The following is a 24,041-nucleotide window of genomic DNA, read 5'->3' on the forward strand; positions in this document are numbered from 1 at the left end:
AGGAGCACCGTGGTGACTCAGTTGGTTAAGCATCTGACTTTGGCCTCAGGTCATAATCTCACAGTTCGCATGGGCACATAGGGTTCTGTGCTGACAGCTCAGAGCTTACATCCTGTTTCAGATTTTGTCTCCCTGCCTGTCCCCTGCTCGCTTGTGTGCTGTCTCTGTCTCTCTCTCAAAAATAAATATTTAAAAAAAAGAATTACTGATAAAAAACTTTTTGACTTATATACATACACACATATGTATGTATGTGTATAAATACACCTTTATACTGAGACTTTTAGGAGCTCACTGGAATATAGCTTTAACTTTTTGGAACAAAACTGTGACTTTGGAGATGTTTATATGAGGTTAGGATATGTTAATTGCAGAAACATACTTTTGTACTTTTAATTAAGGTTATATTTCTTTCTTTGTAGGAGTAAAACTACCACCGCTAATGATGTGAATGGAGTTAAACCTTTGTCAAGTGATCAGGTATTTTTCTTAATGGTTTTAACTAGTTCTTCCGTATAAGTACATGAATTTAGTCTTAATTTTTTTTAACATTTTCAGTGGAGTCAGGATCATCTGACTGTGAGAAAAATTTTGGTGGCTTCCTAGTTTATTTTTTATTTTTTAATTAAAAATCTTTTTAAATTTAAATTGAAGTTGACAAAGTGTAATAAGGCTTCCTAATTTTGTAAGTTTTTTTCTTTATTTGATTTTACTCTTGTACGTATCTCAAAAGTGTTTTAAAAGCATTTCTGTGTTGATTGGACTTCCTCACTTTGTTTAGCACCCGAAAAACAATGGGAACTCTCCTAGCCTTCCTTTGTCAAGAAAGGTTCTTAAGTCACTTAATCCAGCAGTCTATAGAAATGTGGAATATGAAATTTGGCTGAAGTCTAAGCAAGGTGAGTTAAAAAAAATCTGAGTATTTTCCATAAATTTGCTTTGTGGCATTTGAAAATAAGTCAACTTGATATTCTGATATTGTTTACAGCTCAACAAAAACGTGATTATTCCATTGCTGCTGGCTTACAGTATGAAGTTGGAGATAAATGCCAAGTAAGTGATTATGTAGAGGAAGAAAAGATTTTACTTGAAATCTTATTTTATTCTAATAGGATCTAAGAAAACAGCTCAAGTTTGATGTGTTGTTAATTGGAGATTTTAGAAGATATTTTATCACATACACATTTTAATAGTTGTAAATATTTAGCTTTTTGATCCATTAGAATACGTTATAAAAATTGTGTGTATGTCGATGGTGTCCCATCACATGATCTTTAAGAACAATGTCAGTCTTTGATATTACTTGTTTGAAAGAAGCAGCAATAGCACTTTAGATTTTTAGATAGTTTCATTACAGTTGGCAAATTACCAAAATTGATTTGAACTTGACATTACAGGTCAGTTTTATGGAAGTCATCTGGGAAGATTTTGATAGATACATAATGGTTTTATGTTAGACTGAGAAAAGAGTGAATAGTAAGGAAGTTTTGGCATTGACTTTTTTTTTTAATATAATTTATTGTCAAATTGACTTCCATACAATACCCAGTGCTCATCCCAGCAAGTGCCCTCCTCAGTGCCCATCACCCACTTTCCCCTCTCCCCCACCCCCCCCATTAACCCTCAGTTCTGTGTATTTAAGAGTCTCTTATGGTTTGCTTCCCTTCCTCTGTAACTCCCCCCCCCCCCCACCCTTCTTTTCCCCCACGGTCTTCTGTTAAGTTTCTCAAGATCCACATACGAGTGAAAACATGCCATTTACTTTGAATAAACTATTGCTCTGGATTTAAGTAGCGGATTGGAAAAGGGGAAGTTTGGATTATATCAGTTCTTAACTTAGAGTGATTTTACAATTCTCACTGTGCATTTGATAATGTTCGAAGACAACTTTTGTAGTCCCGCAACTGGGGAGGTGCTACTGACATCTACTGGGTAGAGGCCAGGGATACTGCCAAACATCCTACAGTGCACAGGGCATCCCCCCAAGCCCCCAACAAACGCTTGTCCAGTCTAGTGTCAGTAATGCCAAGGCTGGAGAAACTCTGGGTAATTTCCAAGGTTCCTTTACTGTTTTTGTTTATGAAAAAATACTAATTCCAAGACAGAAATAACCTATATACTATTTGGTGATAGAAATAACCAAATACTATTTGAAGATAATGTTCGTAAAAATATGGTTTTCATTGAAAAGTGTTGCCTTTTACAAACTACTTTAAAATAGCCATTGACAAACATTTTTCCTTGTAGAGGTAACACTCATTTCCTGTGTGGTAAAGTAGTTTGTAAAAAGCCAGTTGACCAGGATTACCAGCATCAAAGACCATCTATCTTAAGAAGTTGTAAAAGTGTTCTGATTCTGAGGTATTTGAAAGTGGAAGAAGAAGATACGATTCATTTAGGTTCTTCCTTACGGAGTTGTCAGAAATGTGGTATAATCACAGAACAGAATTGTGGAATTTTTTGTTACAGTGATTTGGAAAAAACCAAAAGAGTAAATCTAGGGTTTAGGGCTCCTCCTTCCCTTCTCACTCCTCCTCAACAGAGAAGAATGCTTATCTTATGCTGCATCACTAAAACTGTTACTCATTGTTTTAAATCATGCATATTTCCTTTGAGGTTGCAGTTGGTTTTAGTAAAATACATGCTGTTTGTAAAGTAGATGCTAAGCAGATACTTGCTTTTTTTTTTTAAGAGTATTTTGTTTCTATATCTACTAGACTGTTTCAGGTAAAATTTAATTGAAATCTGTTTGGAAACATTGTTTTGCTATGACTCAAAGGTGCATTTATACTCAAGCATATAAGATGTAGTTTAAGTTTTTGGTACAAATTAAGTTCAGAAAGATATGTTTTATTGTTAGACTCTTGAAGAGAGGAAGGCAAAGGGTCCTTTTGTGCTTAATGAATAATGAAACCTCAGCTTTAGGATTTTGATCTAGTTAAAAAAAAAAAAAAAAGTAGGTTAAGTTGAAGCTGCTGTCTGTACATTGGGCTTTAGTGCAGTGATCAGCCCTGTTCATTGAGTGTCGTTTGACTATAGGAGGAAACTGAAAGGCTTTCTCTGGTCACAGATTGCTATTGGGTAATACAGTTGTATATTAGATAACATGGGATGGATCTATTTTTAGAGGGCAAAAAGGTCTCAGTTATACATTGTCAATATTGGAAAAGTAAGAAGACAGTAGTAATTAAAATAATAGTTGCTCTCATTCATAGAGTGGTTGCTGTGTGCAGAGTTGCAGTTAGTGTCCATTCTGTATATCCTGTGTGCCTCATTCCATCTCCATGAGTGATGTAGGTACTATTATTAGCTCCATTTTGCATGGGAGGACACTGAAGCATAAGTATCTTGCCAAAGGTCATATTGCTGGTAAGTACAAAAAAGATGGGCCTAGAATCCTGGTGTGTGCAGTGCTATAGTCCTTTGTTCAGAACCAGGACATGCTGCCTTGATTGTGCTCTTGTTTCTCCCTGAATTACTTGCAAAAACAGTTCATAAAATTTTGGAAGTGTACACAAAGGAAAGTCTTTATTTTAGCTAGAGCTACAGAGGCCTGGGAGGTCAGAGAAATATTATTTATGGTGTACCCTTTTGAACTTGGTTTTGTTTTTAACAGTGTATAGTCGTCATCTCTCTAATTGAAAATGATAAAAATTTAAAAGGTGATCATTAACGCAAAGGAAGCAGGTGACTGATTTCTTCTTTCTGGAATTGTTCAACAGGTTAGGTTGGATCACAATGGAAAATTTTCTAATGCAGACTTTCAAGGGGTTCACTCTGAGAATGGGCCAGTTTTGGTCGAAGAACTTGGAAAGAAGTATGTACTAGTCTTCAACTAAGACATTTACGGTCTCTTCCATTTAGCTTAAGTCATGAGGAATTCTAAATGGCCCTGTGTGTTTATAAATACAGTCAAAAATACTGCCTCTTAGTAGGAAATGGATTTGTTTAGATCTTATGAAACAGCAGTTTGAGTTTAAATTTTGTGTTTTGTGTGTTAACATTTTAAAAACTTGTTTTGCTTACAGTTTCAAATGTGCCATTTGTCACAAAGGCAGTTTGGGAAATTGGCTATAAATTGTAACTGTAAAGTGGGGAGCATTGGAGGACGGGCCAATGTTCATTTCTAATTTTCATTTAACACTGCATTGCATGTAGTTAGTTTTCAGTAAATGTCATATGGAATAGTGAAATACTGTGGCTGACTTGCTGCCACAGTCTCACTTTACAGCACCTTTCGTTTCAGTTGCTGCTGTCTTTATTAGAAAAAAGGGTAATAAATCACACCTAAACTTTACTATGGAAAATTTCAAATACACAAATGTAAAGACAGTACAGTGAACCCCAGTGTAAGCATCACCCTGTTTCGGCAACTGACAGCATTTGGTAATCTTTTCTAATCTGTTCTCCCTAACCGCCCCCTTTTTAAAAGTGAGAATGGGATGGAATATTTTAAAGCAAATCCCCGTCACCACACCATTTCTTATAGACACTTAACATGCTTATGTGTTTCTCTCACATAGTAAGGACTCCTTCCTCCCTACCTTAACTATAGCACTATCATCACATCTAACAGAATAAACAATCATTCCTTTTTAATCTGATCTTTTGCTTAGATTGTGATTAAAGCTTTTTAGTCTTTAGTTTTTTAGGTTGGAAAATATGCTTTTGATTTATGTCGTCTTAGTTGACTAGAATTTAGGATTGCTAAATGCTTTGTACATTAATTTTTAATCTAAGAAACTATAAAACTAAAATCTTCCATAAATTGAAAATGTTTATGCAGAATACTTAAAAATTGATCTTCTTTCTAGGAATATTTTGTTATTATAAGTCTTTCTGGAGCTCCCGGGTGGCTCAGTTGGTTAAGCATTCGACTCCTTGATTTTGGCTCAGGTCATGATCTCATGATTCATGAGATTAAGCCCTGTGTTGGGTTTGTGCTGAAGCGCAGAGCCTGCTTGGGATTCTCTCTTTCCCGTCCTCTATGTGTGTGCAACTCTCTCTCTCTCTTGCTCTCAAAGTAAATAAACATTAAAAGAAAATAATAAGTCTTTTTCTTTCTTTTGAAGACACTCCCCGAAGAACCTCAAACCACCTCCTTCAGAAAGCTGGAACACCGTGTCAGGGAAGAAGATGAGAAAACCTACTTCTGGACAGAATTTCCACTCTGGTTAGGATTATGTCCAATTAATCTTTCTTTGGAGGAGGGATGATGGTACTTGGGCTTTTTTTAAATTATTATTATAGGAAAATGATGAGAGATATTTTTGGCTTCTTGTCACAGACATGGATTACAGAGGGCCAAAGAATCAAAGCAAGCCAATAAAAGCTCCATCAGCACTACCTCCTCGACTCCAGCATCCTTCAGGAATAAGACCACATGCATTCTCTAGTCATTCTTCAGGGTCACAGTCTCAGAAACCCTCCAATGAGCACAAAAATCTTAATAGGACACCCTCACAGATCATAAGGTAACCTCCTGAATGCAAGAGAAATATAAATTGAGAGGCATTTCTTTTATGTGCTAAATTACGTGAGTTTAAACATTTGCAACTTTTTGTTCATTTACTTGTCTATAGTATGTTAAAAGTATTGTTGATAAAATACCATGTGAAGATTTTAGTTCTTTTAGATTTTTATTCTAATTTATTAGAATTACCTAATTCTCTTCAGATAAGTCTAAGTAATTTGAAGGTAAGGCATCTTTATTTTTGAATAACTTTTTTCAAATGACTTGGGAGACCTTATTGTAGCCAAATCTTACTCTTGCACTTAGTTGTTTTCTGGTAGCTTGTAATATGTTAAATGTTGAATTTCAAATTGTATTTCTATTCCTTGGGTGGGGATGTTCCCTTTATATAATCTTTATATAGGAACTTAACCAAAATGGTTGGTTTAGTTCTGATAAGGTTGGGTTGTTTGTGGTAATGTGTCTCATATTGAATGGGGCTACAAGTTTTGTAAGTAAATGTAATCATGAATATTAGCAATCTGACTGAATATCCGGAGACAGATGAACTTCAGGATCATAATTTTCCTGTGCAGTGGATTTTATTTTTTCCCTAATCTGCCTTTTTGTGGAGTAGTTTATAGCCCTTTGGAGGAACTTTGAGAGGATGTGTCTTAAGTTGAGGCTGTCCTTTTCATGCAAACGTGGCCGTGTGTCTTGTGGATGCTGGAGCCCTCCTAGGTTGCTGTGACCAATGCCTTACCCATTCCAAACCTCCTATCCCCAGTTGCCTGAACAGTTAGAGCATCAGCTTATGTATCTAGCTCTGGTTTGAAGTTCCTTTATTTTTAGCTTTTGGGCATTCCCCTTTCTTGGGAATATACTGAACTTTTTGTCATTAAAGACAGCTTATGTAACATCTTCTAGACAGTTGTAGGTTCCTAGGCTGACATTACAAATACACTCTTAGTTTTCTGGGGCTATTATAGTAAGGTACCACAAACTGGGTGGCTTTAAGGATCATAATTTTTTTTTTAAATGTTTATTTTTGAGAGAGGGAGGGACTGGGGAAGAGGCAGAGAGGGAGACAGAATCCCAAGCAGGCTCCTTGCTGTGCACACAGAGCCCCATGTGGGGCTTGAACTCACGAACTGTGAGATCATCAGCTGAGCCATAGTCAGATGCCCAACTGACTGAGCCACCCAGGTGTCCCAACAGCAGAAGTTTATTTTCAGTCTTGGAGGCTAGAAGTCTGAAATCAAGTTGTCAGTAGGTGTATGTTCTTTCTGAAGGCTGGGTGGCGGCGGGGGGGGGAGGGGGGGGCGGAATCTCTTTCATGTTCCTCTCTGGTGTTGCCTACAGTCCTTGGTGTTCCCTGGTTTATGGATGCATCACTCCTCTGCCTTTATCATCACATGCAGTTCTCCCTCTGTGTTTGTCTCTCTTCTAATAAGGATACCAGTCATTTTGCATTTAGGGCCCACCCTACCCTAGTGTGACCTCATCTTAACTTGATTACTTCTTCAATGACTCTATTTTTAAGTAAAGTCATATGCACAGGTACCAAGGTTTAGGATTTGAATTACAAAAGCACAGTTTAATCATAAAAAAACACCACTACTTCAAGTCTCTAACATTTTTCTTTTTAGTTTAACAAACTATTAGGGGTAGGAAATTATATTGTTCAAAGTCCAAAACATTCAAAAGTTTATTTATTTGATAATTCTTCCTATTCCTATTTTCCCAGTGATCTAGTTTCCTTCTGCAGAGGCCATCCTGTGTTAGATTCTTGTGTATCCCTGCAGGGATACTTTATGTATTTGTAAAAAGTAGGTATATATTCATAATCAACTTTCCAAAAGTTCTAATGAGAACAAATGATTAAAAATCATTCAGAAGAGGGGTGCGTGGGTGGCTCAGTCGGTTAGGTGTCTGACTTTTGATTTTGGCTCAGGTGTGCTCAGGTCATGATCCTCATGGTCATGAGATCGAGCCTTGCATCCAGCTGTCAGTGCGAAGCCTGCTTGGGATTCTCTCTCTTTCTGCCCCGGCCGTGCCTGCATACGTGTGCTCTCAAAATAAATAAGCGTTAACAAAGAATAAAAAACTCATTTAAAAAAAACCTTGAAGATGTTACTTCATCCCTTAAGGTTAGTCATACACACACACAGTCCTGAGAATTGCCCTCGGCAAGGAGTAGTCAGGGCCTTGAATTCTTGGCAAACCCAGCAATAATGTGTCAGGACATTCAGGGCTCCTTGTGGGTTATTGCTCCCCACAGACAGAATTGGAGCCATTAATCAAGTAGTTGTGGCTGAAGTTTGTTGTTTGGACATTAGACTCCATTAACATCCAATAGCTTCTTATTCAAAGCAGGCGAAGTGTTTAAGAGGACTAACTTATTTTGAATATTAACTTTGGAAACCTAAAAATATGAAGTAAATATAGGAATGTCATAGGCAGAATTGAGATTTTCCTTTAATAAAATTCTCACTTTTTTAGTAGACTTGAGAAGGATCATTTTTTTCCCCTTGAACACAGATACTCTTTAGTGTTTTAAATATTAAAGAAAATACACATACACTACTAAATAACTAACTGTATGATTTTATTTACTACAGATTGAATTTATGTCCGGTGTGTTTCTCGTGTTGTATCCAATCTCTTAGGAATTGGTAGAATAACCAATTGTGAAATGTCTTTGTCTTACTAGGATCTTTTTTTTTTTTTTTTTAATGTGTTAGCTGTATATTATAACACTTCATAGGAGAAGGCAGTGGGTGATTTATAGATATAAAGCTTCAAAGAATTTTTAACATTTGATGACAGGAGCCTGTTGTATTTGCAGTTAGTATACCTTCTCCACTGTGGTTGTGAGGGTGAATTTTACTAGTATACTAACACAAATGTAGAGACTGCTGATGATTGAATACTCGATAATAATAATAATGATAATTCTGTATAATTAAAAAATCTAAAGTATGGAATTTTATAACTAATAGTCCAATTGATTTAAGCCCATTGGTTTATCTTGACTTTCTTATATTTAACACATTCGTTTTGAATTCTTTTATAGAATAAAAGAAGTTATAATTGTAATGTTGGATGTGAGACCTCACTTTTTCATTTCTTACTGATATTGGTCTCTCCCTTTGGAGATAATAAAATAAAATAGAAACCTAGGATTGACATGGATGCTTTCATTGTGCAAGTGCAAGTGCTGAAAAGGAATAATGTCATTGCCGGATATCTCTTCTTTAGCAAAATGCAAATAGGAAGGATTTGATTTTTGCTGTGTGGTGGGTGAGGGTGAGATGGACAGTTTTGGGTGATGGGACACAGTGTAATAAGGGTAGTGTTAGCTTTCCAGAGATGTGTAGCATGTGCTGAATCCTCTCTGGGATATGAGAAAGACTGGTTTAAGATTATGAAGGTCCACATTTGCTCCTCTGCCTCCCAATTGGGATTGACATCTGCCCTATTGGAATTAGGGTGTGATTTTAAGTGGGACTATCCGAAGACATGAAAAGGCTATTCGTAATTTTGGACATAAAAAAAATGAGATGGTATCATTGTGTCCTCACTCTTTAAAGGAAGTTATATGTTTTTGTATTGTGACAGTGTGTTTTTCCTGTAGGTTTTGGATTTTCATTTTCCACTATTGTGGAACTATTTGACATGGTAGAAATAGTATTCATACTGCTTATAATAGTTATAAGCCATATAAACACATTAGAGTTATGTTATAGGCTATTAAACTACTTGTGTATTTTTTGTCATCCTTCTTGGACCAGACTTCCAAATGAGGTGATGGTAGTCTTATTGCAGTTAGTATCTAGTTGGGTGTATTTTAATTTTTATTCTTTTCAGCTTTCTATTTCTCTTCAGTATCATCCAAAAAGCGGGAGATGGTCCTGGTGTCTGCTTTGAATGTTTCCCTTAGTACAGAAAATGAGAGTGCTCTTGAGTTTTAAACTAATAACTTTCTCTTTCTTTTAAAAGTAAATTCTATGAAAGTATTGGAATATGGCATAAAGAGTATATATAAGTGTTTAAATTTCTGCCCTGATGAAAAGAGAAAAAAAAAAACTCAATAATTTCTGTATCATTTAGAAGTGAGTTATATTTTTCTTTTTTTTCCCCTGTTGTTAGTCTTCTTGACTGTCATGTAGCGTGAGCTACAGGAATTTCCATTTACTGAACATTTATTAGGCCATCAAAAGTTCTGTAATATCGTAGTGTAGCTAAGTTAGTCAAATACTGTATTGCAAAAAAGGTTATTTTATTTTAGGTACTCAAACATTTTGTCTTTTTTTTTTTTTTCATGACAATGTTTTATTTGACAGAAAACCTGATCGTGAGAGAGCTGAGGATTTTGATCACACGAGTCGAGAATCTAACTATTTTGGCCTCTCCCCAGAAGAGCGCAGAGAGAAGCAAGCTATAGAAGAATCTCGTTTACTTTACGAGATTCAGAACAGAGATGAACAGGCTTTCCCAGCCCTTTCCGTATGTATAAAAAGAGATTTTAAAAGTTGTTTAGAAGTCTGTCCTTAATACAGTTTTTATATGAAACCATAGTTTCTAATGGTAGACTAGTTATTTTTAAACTGAAAGGTACCTTAAAGATCATTTAGTTGCCCTTCCTTTTTACATTATTCATGAAGAAGATGAGGTCTGAAGATATTACTAGTTGTTGGCAGAGTTGATGCAAGTAAATTGGTTAGCTCACTTCTAGTTTAGTATTTTCTCCTGAACCAAAACAGAATATATTTATTCTGTTAGTTATGCAATAGATGTTCACATTCAGTAAAAAAGATACATCTATAAAATCAGGAAACTTTTCAGTGTCCTTTACTAAATACACCAGGACCTAATATATCCAAGAAGAGTTGTCAGAGTATTGGCTGTTGGGAGGTGCTGCTATATGTAACCCTGTGGCTTTGCCCTTGCTCTGTTTGTCAGATGCTGGGCTATGATGAATACCCCTCTGATGAAAGAAATGTTCTCTTACCCTTGGGTTTCTTCATTCTTTTGGGGGAGTCAGAAGGAAAAATAGTTCTCCTAGAGAGTGAAGTAAAATGCTCTGTGAGGAGGGTTCATTGGCAGCATAGAGCGAAAGGTAACCAATTCAGTTTGGAAGTAGTGGTAGCCCTGTGCCTGTGGTCTTTTAAATATTGGTAAGTAGTACCAAGTGCTGTGTGATTCAGAATGGTGGTTGGGCACTTTTTTCTTAACAATGGATTAAACAAATGAAATAGAACGTTACAGGAGGTATACCAGTATAAAATATTAAAGCATCATACACTCCATTGTCTGTCCTCTGACCTCTGTGGAATCCTTTAGAAGTATCAGATACTCAGTTGAAAACCACTAATCTGGAATAGCAGTTCAGTCTGGCACAGGGGTTGGAGCTTAGTTATTGGAAGATGTGCCCAAATCTGTGTGTGCATTAGGCATGGTCTATATCTAAGTATATTTGTCTCCAGTGTGATAGATGTTATTTTCCCATAACATAACATTTAGATAATAAAAAAAGTACAAATCATTTAAGCTTGTACTCCTAGCTTTTTCTTTTCTTTTTTTTTTTTTGTTGCTGTTGTTGTTAGTGAATGATAAAAATACAACTACTGTAAATGCGATGGAATAAATTGAAATTTTTTGGTTATTAAAATGGGTTGTCATACTCACCATTTTAAGACCTGTTGACCTGTCTTGGATTTGATAGTGACTCAGGTTTGTCTTCTAGAAAACTCCTGCCACAGAGGGCTGAGATCCTATTCTCAGCTGTGTGCAACATTTATTCACAAAGAGCTAGAGGAGGAAAGGACTTCAGTGATAGGTTAGCTTGGAAACCTGACTTACTCCAGTCCCTTTGTTTCACCAGTTAGAAGGTTGGCTTGCATGCAGAGCTTAAGTAATTTGCTGATGGTCAGCATTTTCAGTGGTAAGAATCCTAGTGTACTGTATCTGCTAATTTGCACTTGGGTATTTTTCCTTTCCCTCACAAAGGACTGTGGCCCTACAATAGCTGCTTTTGAAGGTTGGTATGAGGAGTGCTGTTCTTGGTGCAAAGAATGTAAGTGTAGGTTGCAAGGTGAAGGTTTGGTAAGGGTGACTTCCTGAAGGGGGGTTTCACTCCTAATTTAGGCCGATGGTCTGATTGCCTGATATTTTTGGTTTATTAATAAGGCTGTTGCTGTATTAATTAAACATGAACCCGTGTCCTATTTTTTTGTAGTTTTGGAAGTATAAAGACGTAGGGCTATGAATATTGAGATTTCTGATCAGCTGTATGAAGTTAAGATTAATTACAAGACTTTTGTTCATATATTTGTGAGTAAATCTTTAAAACAAAGTGTTGGGTTTGTGTTCATTTTAAGAGCTCATCAGTCAGTCAGTCAGCTTCTCAGAGTAGCAACCCATGTGTCCAGAGAAAATCGTCACATGTAAGTGATAGAAAAGGAAGCAGGCGGAGAATGGATACCGAAGAACGGAAAGATAAAGGTATGTTATTTCATCATTTGAAAGCAGATGCTAGAGCTCTGTGCCTGGCTTAAAGTCATACATTGGGAAAGAACCCTTTTTAAATCATTAAACAGTATAATGTCATGTATCTCACTATTGCAGAGACACATTGACTCAAGCTAAAGCATGTTAAATGTTATTCTGAAAACTGCATTTTTCACTGACTAAACACAGTTCAGATAGTCCTTTGGGCTCTGTCTTCATATTTTATTCTGTCCTCAGACCAGACCTGTCTAGTGGTTGATACTGTTTTCTTTTTTGTCTTGGTCTGTTATAGACTCTGTCCATGGACATTCGCACTTGGATAAAAAACCTGAGCCAGGCACGTTGGAGGTAAATGTTTTAAATACTAATTGCATCTTTTCTTTCTCTCTTTTCCTTCTTAAACATTGTGGGTAGTATAGCAGGAAGAAGTAAAAGGAGAAGCTGGAGGTGATTTCATCATTTCATAACTACGTGTTACAGAAGTAGAAAAGCAGAGGAAAAAAATTGGGAAAAGATGATAGTGCTTGAGGAGAATTCACTCACAAATTATAACCATTTCTTCAAGGCTACATGATGATCACCTATCTGAATTGGTGGAGAGTAGCTTTACTTTCCATTACTGTATATAGATTGAGATTTTTAGAGATTTTTGAAATCACGTTCCCAGTAAAAACTGTCTAATAGTTTGATAGGATCAAGATGTGCAGGCCAAGTTATCTACCTGTTTAAGACCAGGTATAATTGAAAAAATACTTAGTCGTGAGAGGGTTCAGTCAGGTGCAGGTAGGGTGAACTGTAGAGACAACCATGATTATCATAGAATTTGGGTTTTTGACATAAAGTTTCGCTTTTGTTTTGCTTCTAAAGAATGTTAGTGATGAGAAATGTACAAGAGTTTCATCACCATCAAAGTCAAAGAAATTAGAATGCCCACCTGCAGAGCAAGTAAGTACATTGTTGAATTTGACATTGAATGCTTCATTCTGTGGGGTTTTTCTTCTTTTTTTAATGTTTATTTGAGAGAGAAAGAGCAAGTGGGGGAGGGGCAGAGAGAGGGAGAGAGAGAACCCCAAGCAGGCTGTATGCTGTCAGCGCAGAGTCCAATGTGGGACTCAATCCCATGACCATGGGGCTCGATCCCACAACCCTGGGATCCTGATCTGAGCCAAAATCAAGAGTTGGACACTTAACCGACTGAGCCACCCAGGTGCCCCTGTTTTTAAATGATCATACAAAGAGGAAAGAAACCCAGGGGTGCCTGGATGGCTTAGTTGTTTGAGGATATGACTCTTGAATTTATTTAGCTCAGGTCATGATCTCATGGTTAGTGGGATCAAGCCCAGCATCAGGGTCCCTCTGTTAGTTTGGAGCCTGCTTAGCATTCTCTCTTTCTCTTGCCCCTCTCCCCCATTCTCCCTCTCTCCCTCTCTCTTTCTCTCTCTCTCTTAAATAATAAACAAATTGGGAGGATTTACTCTGGCGTCATAATTTGGGTACAGTTATGATTCATCTGTAATTCTTTTGTTGCTTAGTCTAGAATGTTCTGTTTCTGTGGACTTTTTTTTTTTTTTTTCTTTGAGAGAGAAACCGAGAATCCCAAGCAGGCTGCTTGCTGTCCGTGCAGAGTCTGAGGTGGGGTTCAGATCTCATGACAGTGAGATCATGACCTGGGCTGAAATCAGTCAGGCACTTACGGGACTGAGCCATCTATGTGCCCCTTTAAAGATTTTATTTTGAAGTAATCCTTGCACACAGTGTGGAGCTTGAACTCACAACCTGAAGAGCTACATACTCTACTGATTGAGCCAGCCAGACATTCCTCTGTAGAATGTTATTTATTAAAAAAATTTTTTTTTAACATTTATTTTTTTAGAGATAGAGCATAGGGGCAGGGGTCAGAGAGAGAGAGGGAGACACAGAATCTGAAGTAGGCCCCAGGCTCTGAGGTGTCTGCACAGAGTGTGGCACAGGACTTGAACCCACTAACTGTGAGATCATGACCTGAGCTGAAATCAGGAGTCGGGTGTTTAAGTGAGCCTCCCAGGTGCCACCTGGAATGTTATTTTTATAATCACCATATTTTGGACATAGAAGCCTTACTTGTGAATTGATTTTGAATAAACTTAATATTTGGTGTCTTGTGTTATTTTTATGGTGGGTTGGGTTGGCTTGAAAATTAGATTTTTGAAGGGAAATTACAAATTACTGCAGTATTTTAAAACTTCCTAAAGAGTTGTCTGAATCTTTAACACTTTATAGAAGGGAGGGTCTCAGTCTAATATAGGAATAAAGTTCTTAGTCCTTCCTTGCCTCTCAGTTAACATTCTTCATGTTCGTTAGAAAGCATACAGTTTATGGTATAACTGTGTGTGAAGAGCAGTACTAAATAATTCGTGAATTTCAAAATGATTTCAGTGATTTTTCTTTCTTTCCTGAAAAGCATTATTTAAGATGCTTTAGAGTTTGTTTATGTCTCTGCCAGTGTCTTCTGTGACCTTTGGTAGGCAATCCTTGGTTAGGATTAAATTTGTGTGGAAATTTTAACTACTGTGTTTTTCATTTCTGAGATCAGAAAAATCTATACAGAAGCTGTAGTTATGTAAAAGGCAGCTCAGGGTACATTTGGTGTTAAAATTAGTGTTAAGCAAAATGAACTTTTGTCTTTTTCCACCCCCTCTCTTGAAGAAGCCAGCAGAACATGTGTCTTTGTCAAATCCAGCTCCCCTTCTAGTTTCTCCAGAGGTACATCTAACTCCTGCGGTGCCTTCTTTACCAGCCACTGTGCCAGCCTGGCCAAGTGAACCTACAACTTTCGGACCAACAGGTTAGATAAGAATTAAAAAGTTCCTTGAACCAGCCAACGAAAGCTTTCCAAGTCAGAGACTTTAAGTTCTTTATTTTTAAACTTTTAAAATTATTATTAAAAATATTTTCTCAAGTAATCTTTTTCCAACATGGGGCTTGAACTCAGTGACCCCAAGATCAAGAGTTGCACACTCTGCTGACTGAGCCAACCAGGCACCCCAGAGACTTCAAATTCTTGATAGCTTGACCTCAGAGCAGGGTTAGGCGTGTGGAGCCTCACAGAGCTTTTTGTGATCCTCTGTTTTGCCTTGCTTCTAGCATGGGAAGACCAGTTTAATTTGGTATTCGACATGTACCCTCAGGATCTCAGGAGCAAAATGTTTGAGCTGGTTGTCCCCACTAGTTGCTTCGATTGCTCAGCACTGACAATCACAGTTTGCATTTCCCATTGACCAGCACTTGATACTCCCCCTGCCCCAGACATTGAACCTTTTGCCAGGCTGTGTGTCTTGCTCATGTTTGTAAGAGCTACTATTAGAGGACATTGACTCAAGGCTTGTTTCCTGGCCTCATTTCCTCCTGTGTGTCTCGGAGGGTCCTTAGTTGGTATAAAAGGTGCTTAATAAAAAGTAAAAGGTTAATAATTAATAATAAAAGATTGCTTACACACCTCTTTTTATCAGTTATGTTAGTTGTACAGCATTCTTTACCTTTTAGCTTAATGTAGACTTGTATTTTAGGGAGAAATATTTTCACCTTTTTATAGCTTGTGCTTCCTTTTTCTCTTTTGTAGGTGTCCCTGCTCAAATTCCTGTTTTGTCAGTGACACAGACTCTGACTACTGGACCTGATTCTGCTGTGTCCCAAGCTCATTTAACACCCTCTCCAGTTCCTGTGTCAATACAGGCAGTTAACCAGCCCTTGATGCCTTTGCCTCAGACGTTGAGCCTTTACCAGGACCCACTCTACCCTGGGTTTCCTTATAATGAAAAGGGAGATCGAGCCATTGCACCACCTTATTCACTGTGTCACACCGGGGAGGACCTTCCTAAAGGTGAGATCCTTTTCCTAGTTCAGAATGATTTTATTTATCAAATACTGATATGGGTTCAGCAGGAAATGTGAATAGGGGTCAGAGGTTATGTTACTTAGGAGGAACCCGAAGGGCTGACTGTAGGGAGAGAAGGATTTGGCTATGAGGCATTCACTTTGTTTCAGCTTGTGTTTGATTGGAATATGGTTTTTGTATATTTAGTAACTATCCCTCCCGTATGTCATTTTTTTCAAAAACAGCCTAAAACCATTTTGAGTTAAATTTTAATAATGTCACCAACTAGGTAACTAAGCATTACTGAGTTTTCTCATCACTGGACTGGGTTTTGAGACCACTCCTATTTTTCCATGAAAAAAATGAGAGGAATGAATATAACTATGTATTTTTTAAGAATTTCTTTTAAGTTTGCCTTTTTTAAAAGGAATTTTAGTTTGCAGAATTTTCTATCTGTAGAAAAATTGAAAGAGTAATGCAGTGATTTTATGCTCTTTACCTGGATTTTGTGGACAATTTTATTAGTGGTTTGATGTTTGAGTCTATGGATAACTGGTTAATGTCGAATAAATACTTTCTAATGTTAATAATGAGTTAGGTTTATGTTGATTTTATTCTTATCCCCCAACATTTTTATTTCGTAAGTTTTAAAACCCCACGGAGAAGTTGAGAAACAAATACACTGAACACCTGAATTTCCTTCACACAAAATTAATTTTAATCAGATAAAAATCTCAATTTAAGCCATTTTAGGACTTAGATGTTAGCACAGACAAAGCATATTGAACCTGGAATTACCTTACAGTAACAGAACTTGATTTGGGTTATTACAGTTTTTACCTATGTTTCATATTACGGGTTAGAGGAAACGAGTAGGCAAAATTGTCTTCAGAGCTATATTGTTTGAGGATAATGGGAAAAAAAAACCCTTTTTGAATGTATGATTTTAGTAATTATTGTTATTTATTTTTAGATAAGAACATTCTTCGATTCTTCTTTAATCTTGGTGTAAAGGTATTTACATTTTATCATTTAAAAGTTGGTTTTAAGTTAATGCTGTTTTAAATTATCAGTATTTAAATAATCTTAACTCCTACCCTGTCAGTAAATAACAACCTAAGGTTTACTAGATCACATTATTTTAAGAACTAGGATTTTCAGCACTGTATTGTGTGTTTTTGGTAGTGGTTGAGGCTCTAGAACTTGCTTGTTTTTGTTTTTTTTTTTAACTGGAAATGGTTTAACCCTGTGAATATATTCAGGAAATAGTCCTCATCCCTGGGGCAGCCTAGTGAAAATGCCCTCATTGGGGAATTCAGTGGAAGATCTGGGTTTGAAATTCTGCTTCATCACTTTTTAGCTGCCTGTCTCTGGGCAAGTCATTTAGTGTATCTTAGCTTTTTTCATTTGTGTTATGTGGATAATACTCTTCCATCTACCTCATTTGTTGAAAGGAAGAAGGAAAAACCTTGTAAAACTTCTCCTATGGGAGGTGGTGTGTTCACGAGCATAGCAGAGGTATCCTTTGGGAAGTAGTCAACCTAGAAATAACTTGCCTCAGAAAGAGAGGCTGGAGAACTCTGTGTCTTGATGTGTTAGCTCCTGTCTTGGATTAATTTCTATGGGTTTTAGACTATTAAAATATGAAATGAATTGCTGTACTGTAATCTACTGGTGAGTTCATACAAGGAGACTTAATTAATTTTATCATCTACCGTATTCACTGCCTTGTTTTATATTTACCTAGTTAATGTTGGCTTTAGCTAATTGGTTAATTTGCCAATTAGCTGGTACATTTTTCTTCATGTTTGGTGGTTAGCTGGCCCTTTGCAGGGGAAGGAAGGATTCAGATTACTTTCAGTATTACCTTCTCTGACTTAATCCTTGCGGTTGGAATGCCCTTGGGTCTGGCTCCTAGACCTCTGGAGTCTTAACACTGGGAATCATCTACTTCTATACCAATATTTTTCTGGTAGAACAGAAAGGTCCAGACCTATTAACTAGTTGGCATGGAGTCACACAGTGAGTTAGTGGTGGAGCCAGAATACAAATGCAGGTCAAGCTAAACAACCAGCGATTGAGCTATTCCAAGATGGAAGCTCAAGTGCTTAATGGTGGTTGTTTCTGGGATCTAGTTACAGATCTGGGATGTAGTTATATCCAAAGGATGGAATTAATGATTCTGATAATCTGGGTGAGTTCATTACATTGTCTCCTGTCACCTCAGTACCAGGAGTTTGGGTTCATTTCTAGATAGGAATAAAGAATGGAATCTTAGAGCAGTGATTGAATTTTGTAATTCCTTTTCATGTTCCATATCACAGTGATTATATGGTCTTGGTAGGCACGAGACATTTGATGCACTCACTCTAAACTTCTTTTCCCCTTTTTGTTTATGTTACTGTTTTTGTCTCTTTTAGGCGTATAGTTGTCCTATGTGGGCCCCACATTCTTACCTGTACCCTCTGCACCAGGCCTACCTGGCAGCCTGCAGGATGTACCCAAAGGTCTCTGTCCCTGTGTATCCTCCAAATCCTTGGTTCCAGGAAGCTCCTTCTGCTCAGAATGAAAGTGATTGTACCTGTACCGATGCACACTTTCCTATGCAGACTGAGGCCAGTGTTAATGGTCAGATGCCACAGGCAGAGATTGGACCACCAACATTTTCTTCACCTCTGGTCATCCCTCCATCTCAGGTGTCTGAAGGTCACGGACAGTTGTCTTACCAGCCTGATCTTGAATCTGAAAACTCTGGGCAGCTTCTTCATGCTGAATATGAAGAGTCACTAAGTGGCAAGAATATGTTCCCACAACCGTCCTTTGGACCTAGTCCATTCTTAGGCCCAGTTCCTATTGCACCTCCTTTCTTTCCTCATGTTTGGTATGGATACCCTTTTCAGGGATTTATAGAAAATCCAGTAATGCGGCAGAATATTGTTCTGCCCTCTGATGAGAAAGAATTGGATCTCCCCCTGGAAAATCTGGATCTGTCTAAAGAATGTGGTTCAGTTTCAGCAGTGGATGAGTTTCGGGAGGCTAGAGGCGAAGGCACACATTCTCTCCCTGAAGCTAGTATGAGTAAGTGTGAGGGCCGAGCGGAGCAGTCATCCCAGACACCTAAGGCAGATCTGGCATCGGCTACCATCCCTCCTGTAGCAGAGGAAAAGGCTCATCTTCCCACTCAGATTCTAAACCGAGAGAGAGAAACTGTGCCTGTTGAGCTTGAGCCTAAGAGGACCATTCCAAGTCTGAAGGAGAAGTCAGAAAAAGTGAAAGATCCTAAGATTGCTGCTGATGTGGTCAGTGGGGCCAACTCTGTGGCTAGCAGAGTGCAAAGACCAAAAGAAGAGAGTTCAGAAGATGAAAACGAAGTATCTAATATTCTGAGAAGTGGTAGATCCAAGCAGTTTTATAATCAGACTTATGGAGGCAGGAAGTACAAAAGTGATTGGGGCTCTTCTGGTAGAGGAGGTTATCAACATGCGCGAGGTGAGGAGTCCTGGAAGGGGCAGCCAAGCAGAAGCCGAGATGAAGGTTATCAGTACCATCGAAATGTCCGAGGACGGCCTTACCGGGGGGATAGGAGGAGGTCTGGGATGGGAGATGGCCATCGGGGACAAAACACTTGACGGTCGCTGCTGTGGTATTTTAGAGCAGAAACCTCTTCTTAGGTGGAATGTTTCTGAAGGCTTTAACAAAATCATTAAATAAAAACCCACATTGGAACTATCTCCTCCCCTCCCCCTTCACCCTCACTCCCATCCTGGACAAGAGATTTTGGATATGCGTTCAAGGGGCAGGTGAATTCCTGGCATTGCCATTTTTCTTTGTTCAAAATCTGTTTATCAGGTAGCTGCCCCATAAAAAGTAGAAAATAAGTTTGTTAAAGTATTTTTTATAAACAGCTTAATATAAAACTTAGATTTAGTGTTTGGTTTTTTTCCTTACATAAGTTTAATTTCAGATGTTGGAAATGTGTGCTTTATAGTGTTTACTAAAGTGACAAGAAAAATATACCATTTGACACACTATAGATTCCAAAACATAACATTGCACCAAATAGAAATGTATATTTTATTATGCAATGCCTTAGTCATAAACTGGGCTCAAATGATTCTTAGCCTAAAACACTGTTGTCTTTTGAAATGCTTCCAACCCAAAGGCCTTTCATCTCAATATCTGTCAAACTTGAATAATGTCTTCTCTTTAATATTACACATAAGGCAGCCTATTAACCTGTGTCTTAGAAATGTTGTATATAGTTCTTTTAATATTCATAGGGTATATTTTTGAATTTTGGTGAGTATTTGTTGAACTTGAGATCGCATACAAGACAGATGTTTAAGAAATAATAGGAAATCTAATGAAATGGCTGTTTCCACCAAGAATTCCTAGCACTGGTGTAAATATCATGGTGCCTACTTGAAAGAAATGTAGATGCTATGCATTTTGAAAATAATCTGCATCTGTTAAAACTGCAGAAGTTTTTTAATGCCACTTTAACACTAATGCACTGACAGATTTAAATATTTTGTGAGAAGAAATGTTAAAAAATTTTTAGCTTGACAGGTTTCTATGGAGTTACTGTGTTTTGTTTTTCTCTTTGCACCATTGGTTATGTGTATCACTTTACATTTGCATGTTCTACTTGTCACATGCCTGGGACTATTGTACAAAAAAAGGATGATTGTGATTTCTAGTTCTTTTCTAGAGGATGCTGCTAGAAAATGGTTGCTTTGCATTGTATAGCTTATTACCCCTTCTGTAACATCTCTCTTCTGATCCTGCTTCTTTTTGGTCTTTGCAGTATTTATGGAAATTCCCTTTGCATGTTGCACTCTCTTCTCAGTTGGAGATTTAACTCTGAATCAACACAGTATTCATGCATCTGTGTTTATGTTTTCTTTTGGTCAGGAAGTTTGAGTGCTATGCAAATGATGTAGTAATTTCCCTTTGCATGCCATGTGTAATATACCTAGCCAAAAATAGATTTTTTTTTTTAAACGGCAAATTACTTTTAAAAGCAAATACAATTCACTTGAATTTGACAAACTGAAGCAGATGAGTTCTCTGGGTTCTTCGATTACCCACAGGAATGTTTGGATGCCAGCTAGGCTCAGTTGAATCTCCACTGTACTGTAATAATGGTTATTTACCTCTGTGTTGTTTTAATTACCTAATGTCTGTGTAACTGCTGATTTGAGTAGTGATTAGTATTTAGATGTTTTGTGACATAGGATTTTAGAGAGCACTTTGGAAGATAACATTTTATTATGATGGTGCTAGGTAGAAATTTGTAAAGATGGATGGTCTTGTGGAAAAGAAAAAAAATTTGAGAGAACTTGTTGAAAGGAATTTCTGTTGTCATCTTCTAAGCCCGAACAATTGGGGAAAGTACTGCTGAAGCCATTTTTATCTTAGTTAACAGAAACAGTTATGGAATCAGATTATAGGGTCCTCCACTTTCAGCTCATTATTTTTTATATGTCATATTAGCTTACCTGATAATTGTTATGAAAACACATTTAGATTATAATGACTAGATTTTAATGTTCAAAGATGTTTGATCTCAGGAGTCCAAAAGAAATTGCTCTTCCCAGTGTCTTTGATCTTCTGACTGAGATTTGATCGATTTCTTCTGGACACGTCTCAAAATTGGATAGGAAAGAATATCATTCATGTTTTTACTGTCCCTGTGTCTTACCTCAGTTAACAGAATATATAGTTCTTGCAGGAAACACTGATTTGCTTCCTGTTTCCCATATCTTAACTCCAGGACATGACGGAAACAGTGCTGAACGAGAACTTTAGTAGCAGATTGTACTTTACTCAGTGACCTCTGGACTAAAAGGATTCTGACTTTTGATAGTTTTAAAATTACTAGTCTTTGCATGAAGGTCAGTTTTTATTTTCCCTTTAGTTTTGTTTTAAATGTATTAGTGCAGGGGATTTTGCCTTATACTGCGCTCAAATTAGGGCCAAGCAAGCTTTTGTCCTCCATTTTAACTGAGTCATAAGGTATGTTGCTATGAGATACAACGTTCCTGTATAAGAGAAAAACAAAAGCTTAGAAGTGAGAATCATTTGTATTTTGAGTTAGAAATTATGGAACTTCACCATATTACGATTCTACACATTTTGAAGAACAGATGTTTAGAATGACCAAAGCTCACCTGTTCATTTTAGTTGCTTTTGCTGAACTTGATTCCTGTCCCTTTCCTTTTAGCGTCGTGTATATTTCTCTTCCAGTCGTTTCCTCTCAGATACATCTTCGGCTCTTGTTCCACGCAGTCGGTGGCAGCAGGATGCCAGCATCTGTGCAGTCCTTGTCTTGTTTCCTGGTAACCCATATGTTCATTTTCATGGCTGACCTAAGCTCAGAACCTGCCTTGACCTGGCAGGAGTAGGTCTTCCCAAACCACGATGCTGACAACAGCTTATTTGATGCAAACTATGTATATTCTTGCAGTGTGTTTCCTTTGTGACTCAAGGTTGAATTAAAATGCCTGTGAACTGCAAACTTGCTAATGATTGACTTGGTGCAATAAAGTTCCTTTCTGACCATTTCTGGTTTAGAAAACATTCAGCCATCCTAGAAACTAGCAATATTTATTTATGCCTCATTTATTTTACCTTTGGTTTTAGATGAGGTAATCTTAGTCTTTCACTTATGGGTACTAAGCAAGGTCCATTTTAGTGTAGCTGAAGAGAATGCATATTTGGCTACACGATTTCTGTTTACTGTATTTTGCTTCCTATTTAATGTCTAAATACTATTATGTTTTTGTTTAAAATCTTAGTAATGGCTCAGTTCCAATATGTCATTTTCAAAGAACTAAGGTTTTGCTACTAGTGTCAGCCATTTACTCTCCCGCTAATTGGGATTTCCCACTAAATGGGAATTTTTTTTTCCCCCCTGAAATACAAGTTTTAGAAAATCTTAGAAGAGGGGTGGGTGCATGTCTTAATGCTGGGAAACAGCAACTTTGGGGTTGAGTTTACTTGAATGGATTAAAAATTGCATTGTTACAGAGCTAGAAGAAAATTTATGTATGAAAAATGATAATAGCCTTACACTGAGTACAAATAATACTTAAAAGCATGTGAAGATGTGATCATTTGTGATGTTACTTGTAAAAAAAAAAGTATATATACATATCTTTTGAAGTGTTGAAAGGAAAATAGTACTTTATATTCTTTATCATATCACTTTTTGTAAGTGTTGGATATATTCCTGTTTATTTTTCTATGTTCTGTTTTGTAGCCTTAAGAAGTGTTTCAAACATATCTGAATGTATAAAATAAGAGTAAATGCCCTACATGGTGTGATGCTGCATTATATATAAAACTGTGTGCATATATTAAATTTTGTCTCTTGATTGTGCTTGTGATTCTTTGGTTCCAGGGTAAACCAAGTAATATAGCGTATAAATCTTAAGAGGAATTTTAGTAAACATCTAAAAATAAGAGATGGTTTCCATGCTTTTTATCCAGTCAGAAGATAATTCTAGTATGTGAAACCAAAAACCACGTGGGATTTATAATCTGTGGGGTAGGTACTGTTGTTTTCCCTACTTAATATATATAGTAAAACTGAAATTTTAAAAAATAGGCCAACTAATTTAATTTGACTAAAATCATGCAGCTAATAAGTGGTAGAATTTGCGTTTGTACCTAGCTGTGAGTGGTTTTAGAACTAGTGCTCTGTCATTTTTTCCAGCATTCATTAAATGAAATGAGATGTGTAGACTAAGATACTTTACAGATTAAATGGGTTATTTTAAAGTTAGTATTCAATACAGGCATACCTTGTTTTACTGCACTTCATTTTATTGTGCTTCGCAGATACTGTGTTTTTTATAGGTAAGAGGTTTGTGGCAACCTTGCATTGAGCAAGTCTATTGGTGCTGTTTTTCTAACACTTGATCACTCTGTCACGTTTTGATAACTCTCAATATTTCAAACTTTTTCATTTTATTTGTCATAGTGGTCTGTGATCAGTGATTATGATTTGGTGTAAGCTCAGATGATGGTTAGCAACTTTTAGCAATAAAATGTTTTAAAGTTATGTACATGGTTTTTAGACATAATGCTATTGCATACTTTAATAGACTATGGTGTAAACAGTTACAGGTACTGGGAAACCAAAAAAAAAAAAAACCTTTCACTCACTTGGACCCACAGTATTACTGAGGTGTGCCTGTAATATTTGTCTAATGAAGA

The 24,041-nt window shown here is 37.0% G+C and overlaps 1 protein-coding gene across 1 annotated transcript in view; it reads left to right on the forward strand.

Annotated features, from left to right (window-relative positions):
• OTUD4 (OTU deubiquitinase 4) overlaps positions 1-23,197 on the forward strand; it is a 45,452-nt gene extending 22,255 nt beyond the window's left edge. The window contains exons 8-21 of the mRNA XM_023252780.2: positions 423-480; positions 782-899; positions 989-1,053; positions 3,723-3,817; positions 5,073-5,173; positions 5,288-5,474; positions 9,799-9,961; positions 11,836-11,959; positions 12,258-12,313; positions 12,833-12,910; positions 14,651-14,789; positions 15,564-15,824; positions 16,792-16,832; positions 18,239-23,197. Coding sequence (XP_023108548.1) covers positions 423-480; positions 782-899; positions 989-1,053; positions 3,723-3,817; positions 5,073-5,173; positions 5,288-5,474; positions 9,799-9,961; positions 11,836-11,959; positions 12,258-12,313; positions 12,833-12,910; positions 14,651-14,789; positions 15,564-15,824; positions 16,792-16,832; positions 18,239-19,447 — 2,695 coding nt within the window. The 3' untranslated portion in view covers positions 19,448-23,197. The remainder of the gene's footprint in view (positions 1-422; positions 481-781; positions 900-988; positions 1,054-3,722; positions 3,818-5,072; positions 5,174-5,287; positions 5,475-9,798; positions 9,962-11,835; positions 11,960-12,257; positions 12,314-12,832; positions 12,911-14,650; positions 14,790-15,563; positions 15,825-16,791; positions 16,833-18,238) is intronic.
• Positions 23,198-24,041: the final 844 nt, after the last annotated feature.

This window comes from Felis catus, chromosome B1 (genome assembly GCF_018350175.1).
Source record: "Felis catus isolate Fca126 chromosome B1, F.catus_Fca126_mat1.0, whole genome shotgun sequence".
Lineage (NCBI taxonomy): Eukaryota > Metazoa > Chordata > Mammalia > Carnivora > Felidae > Felis > Felis catus.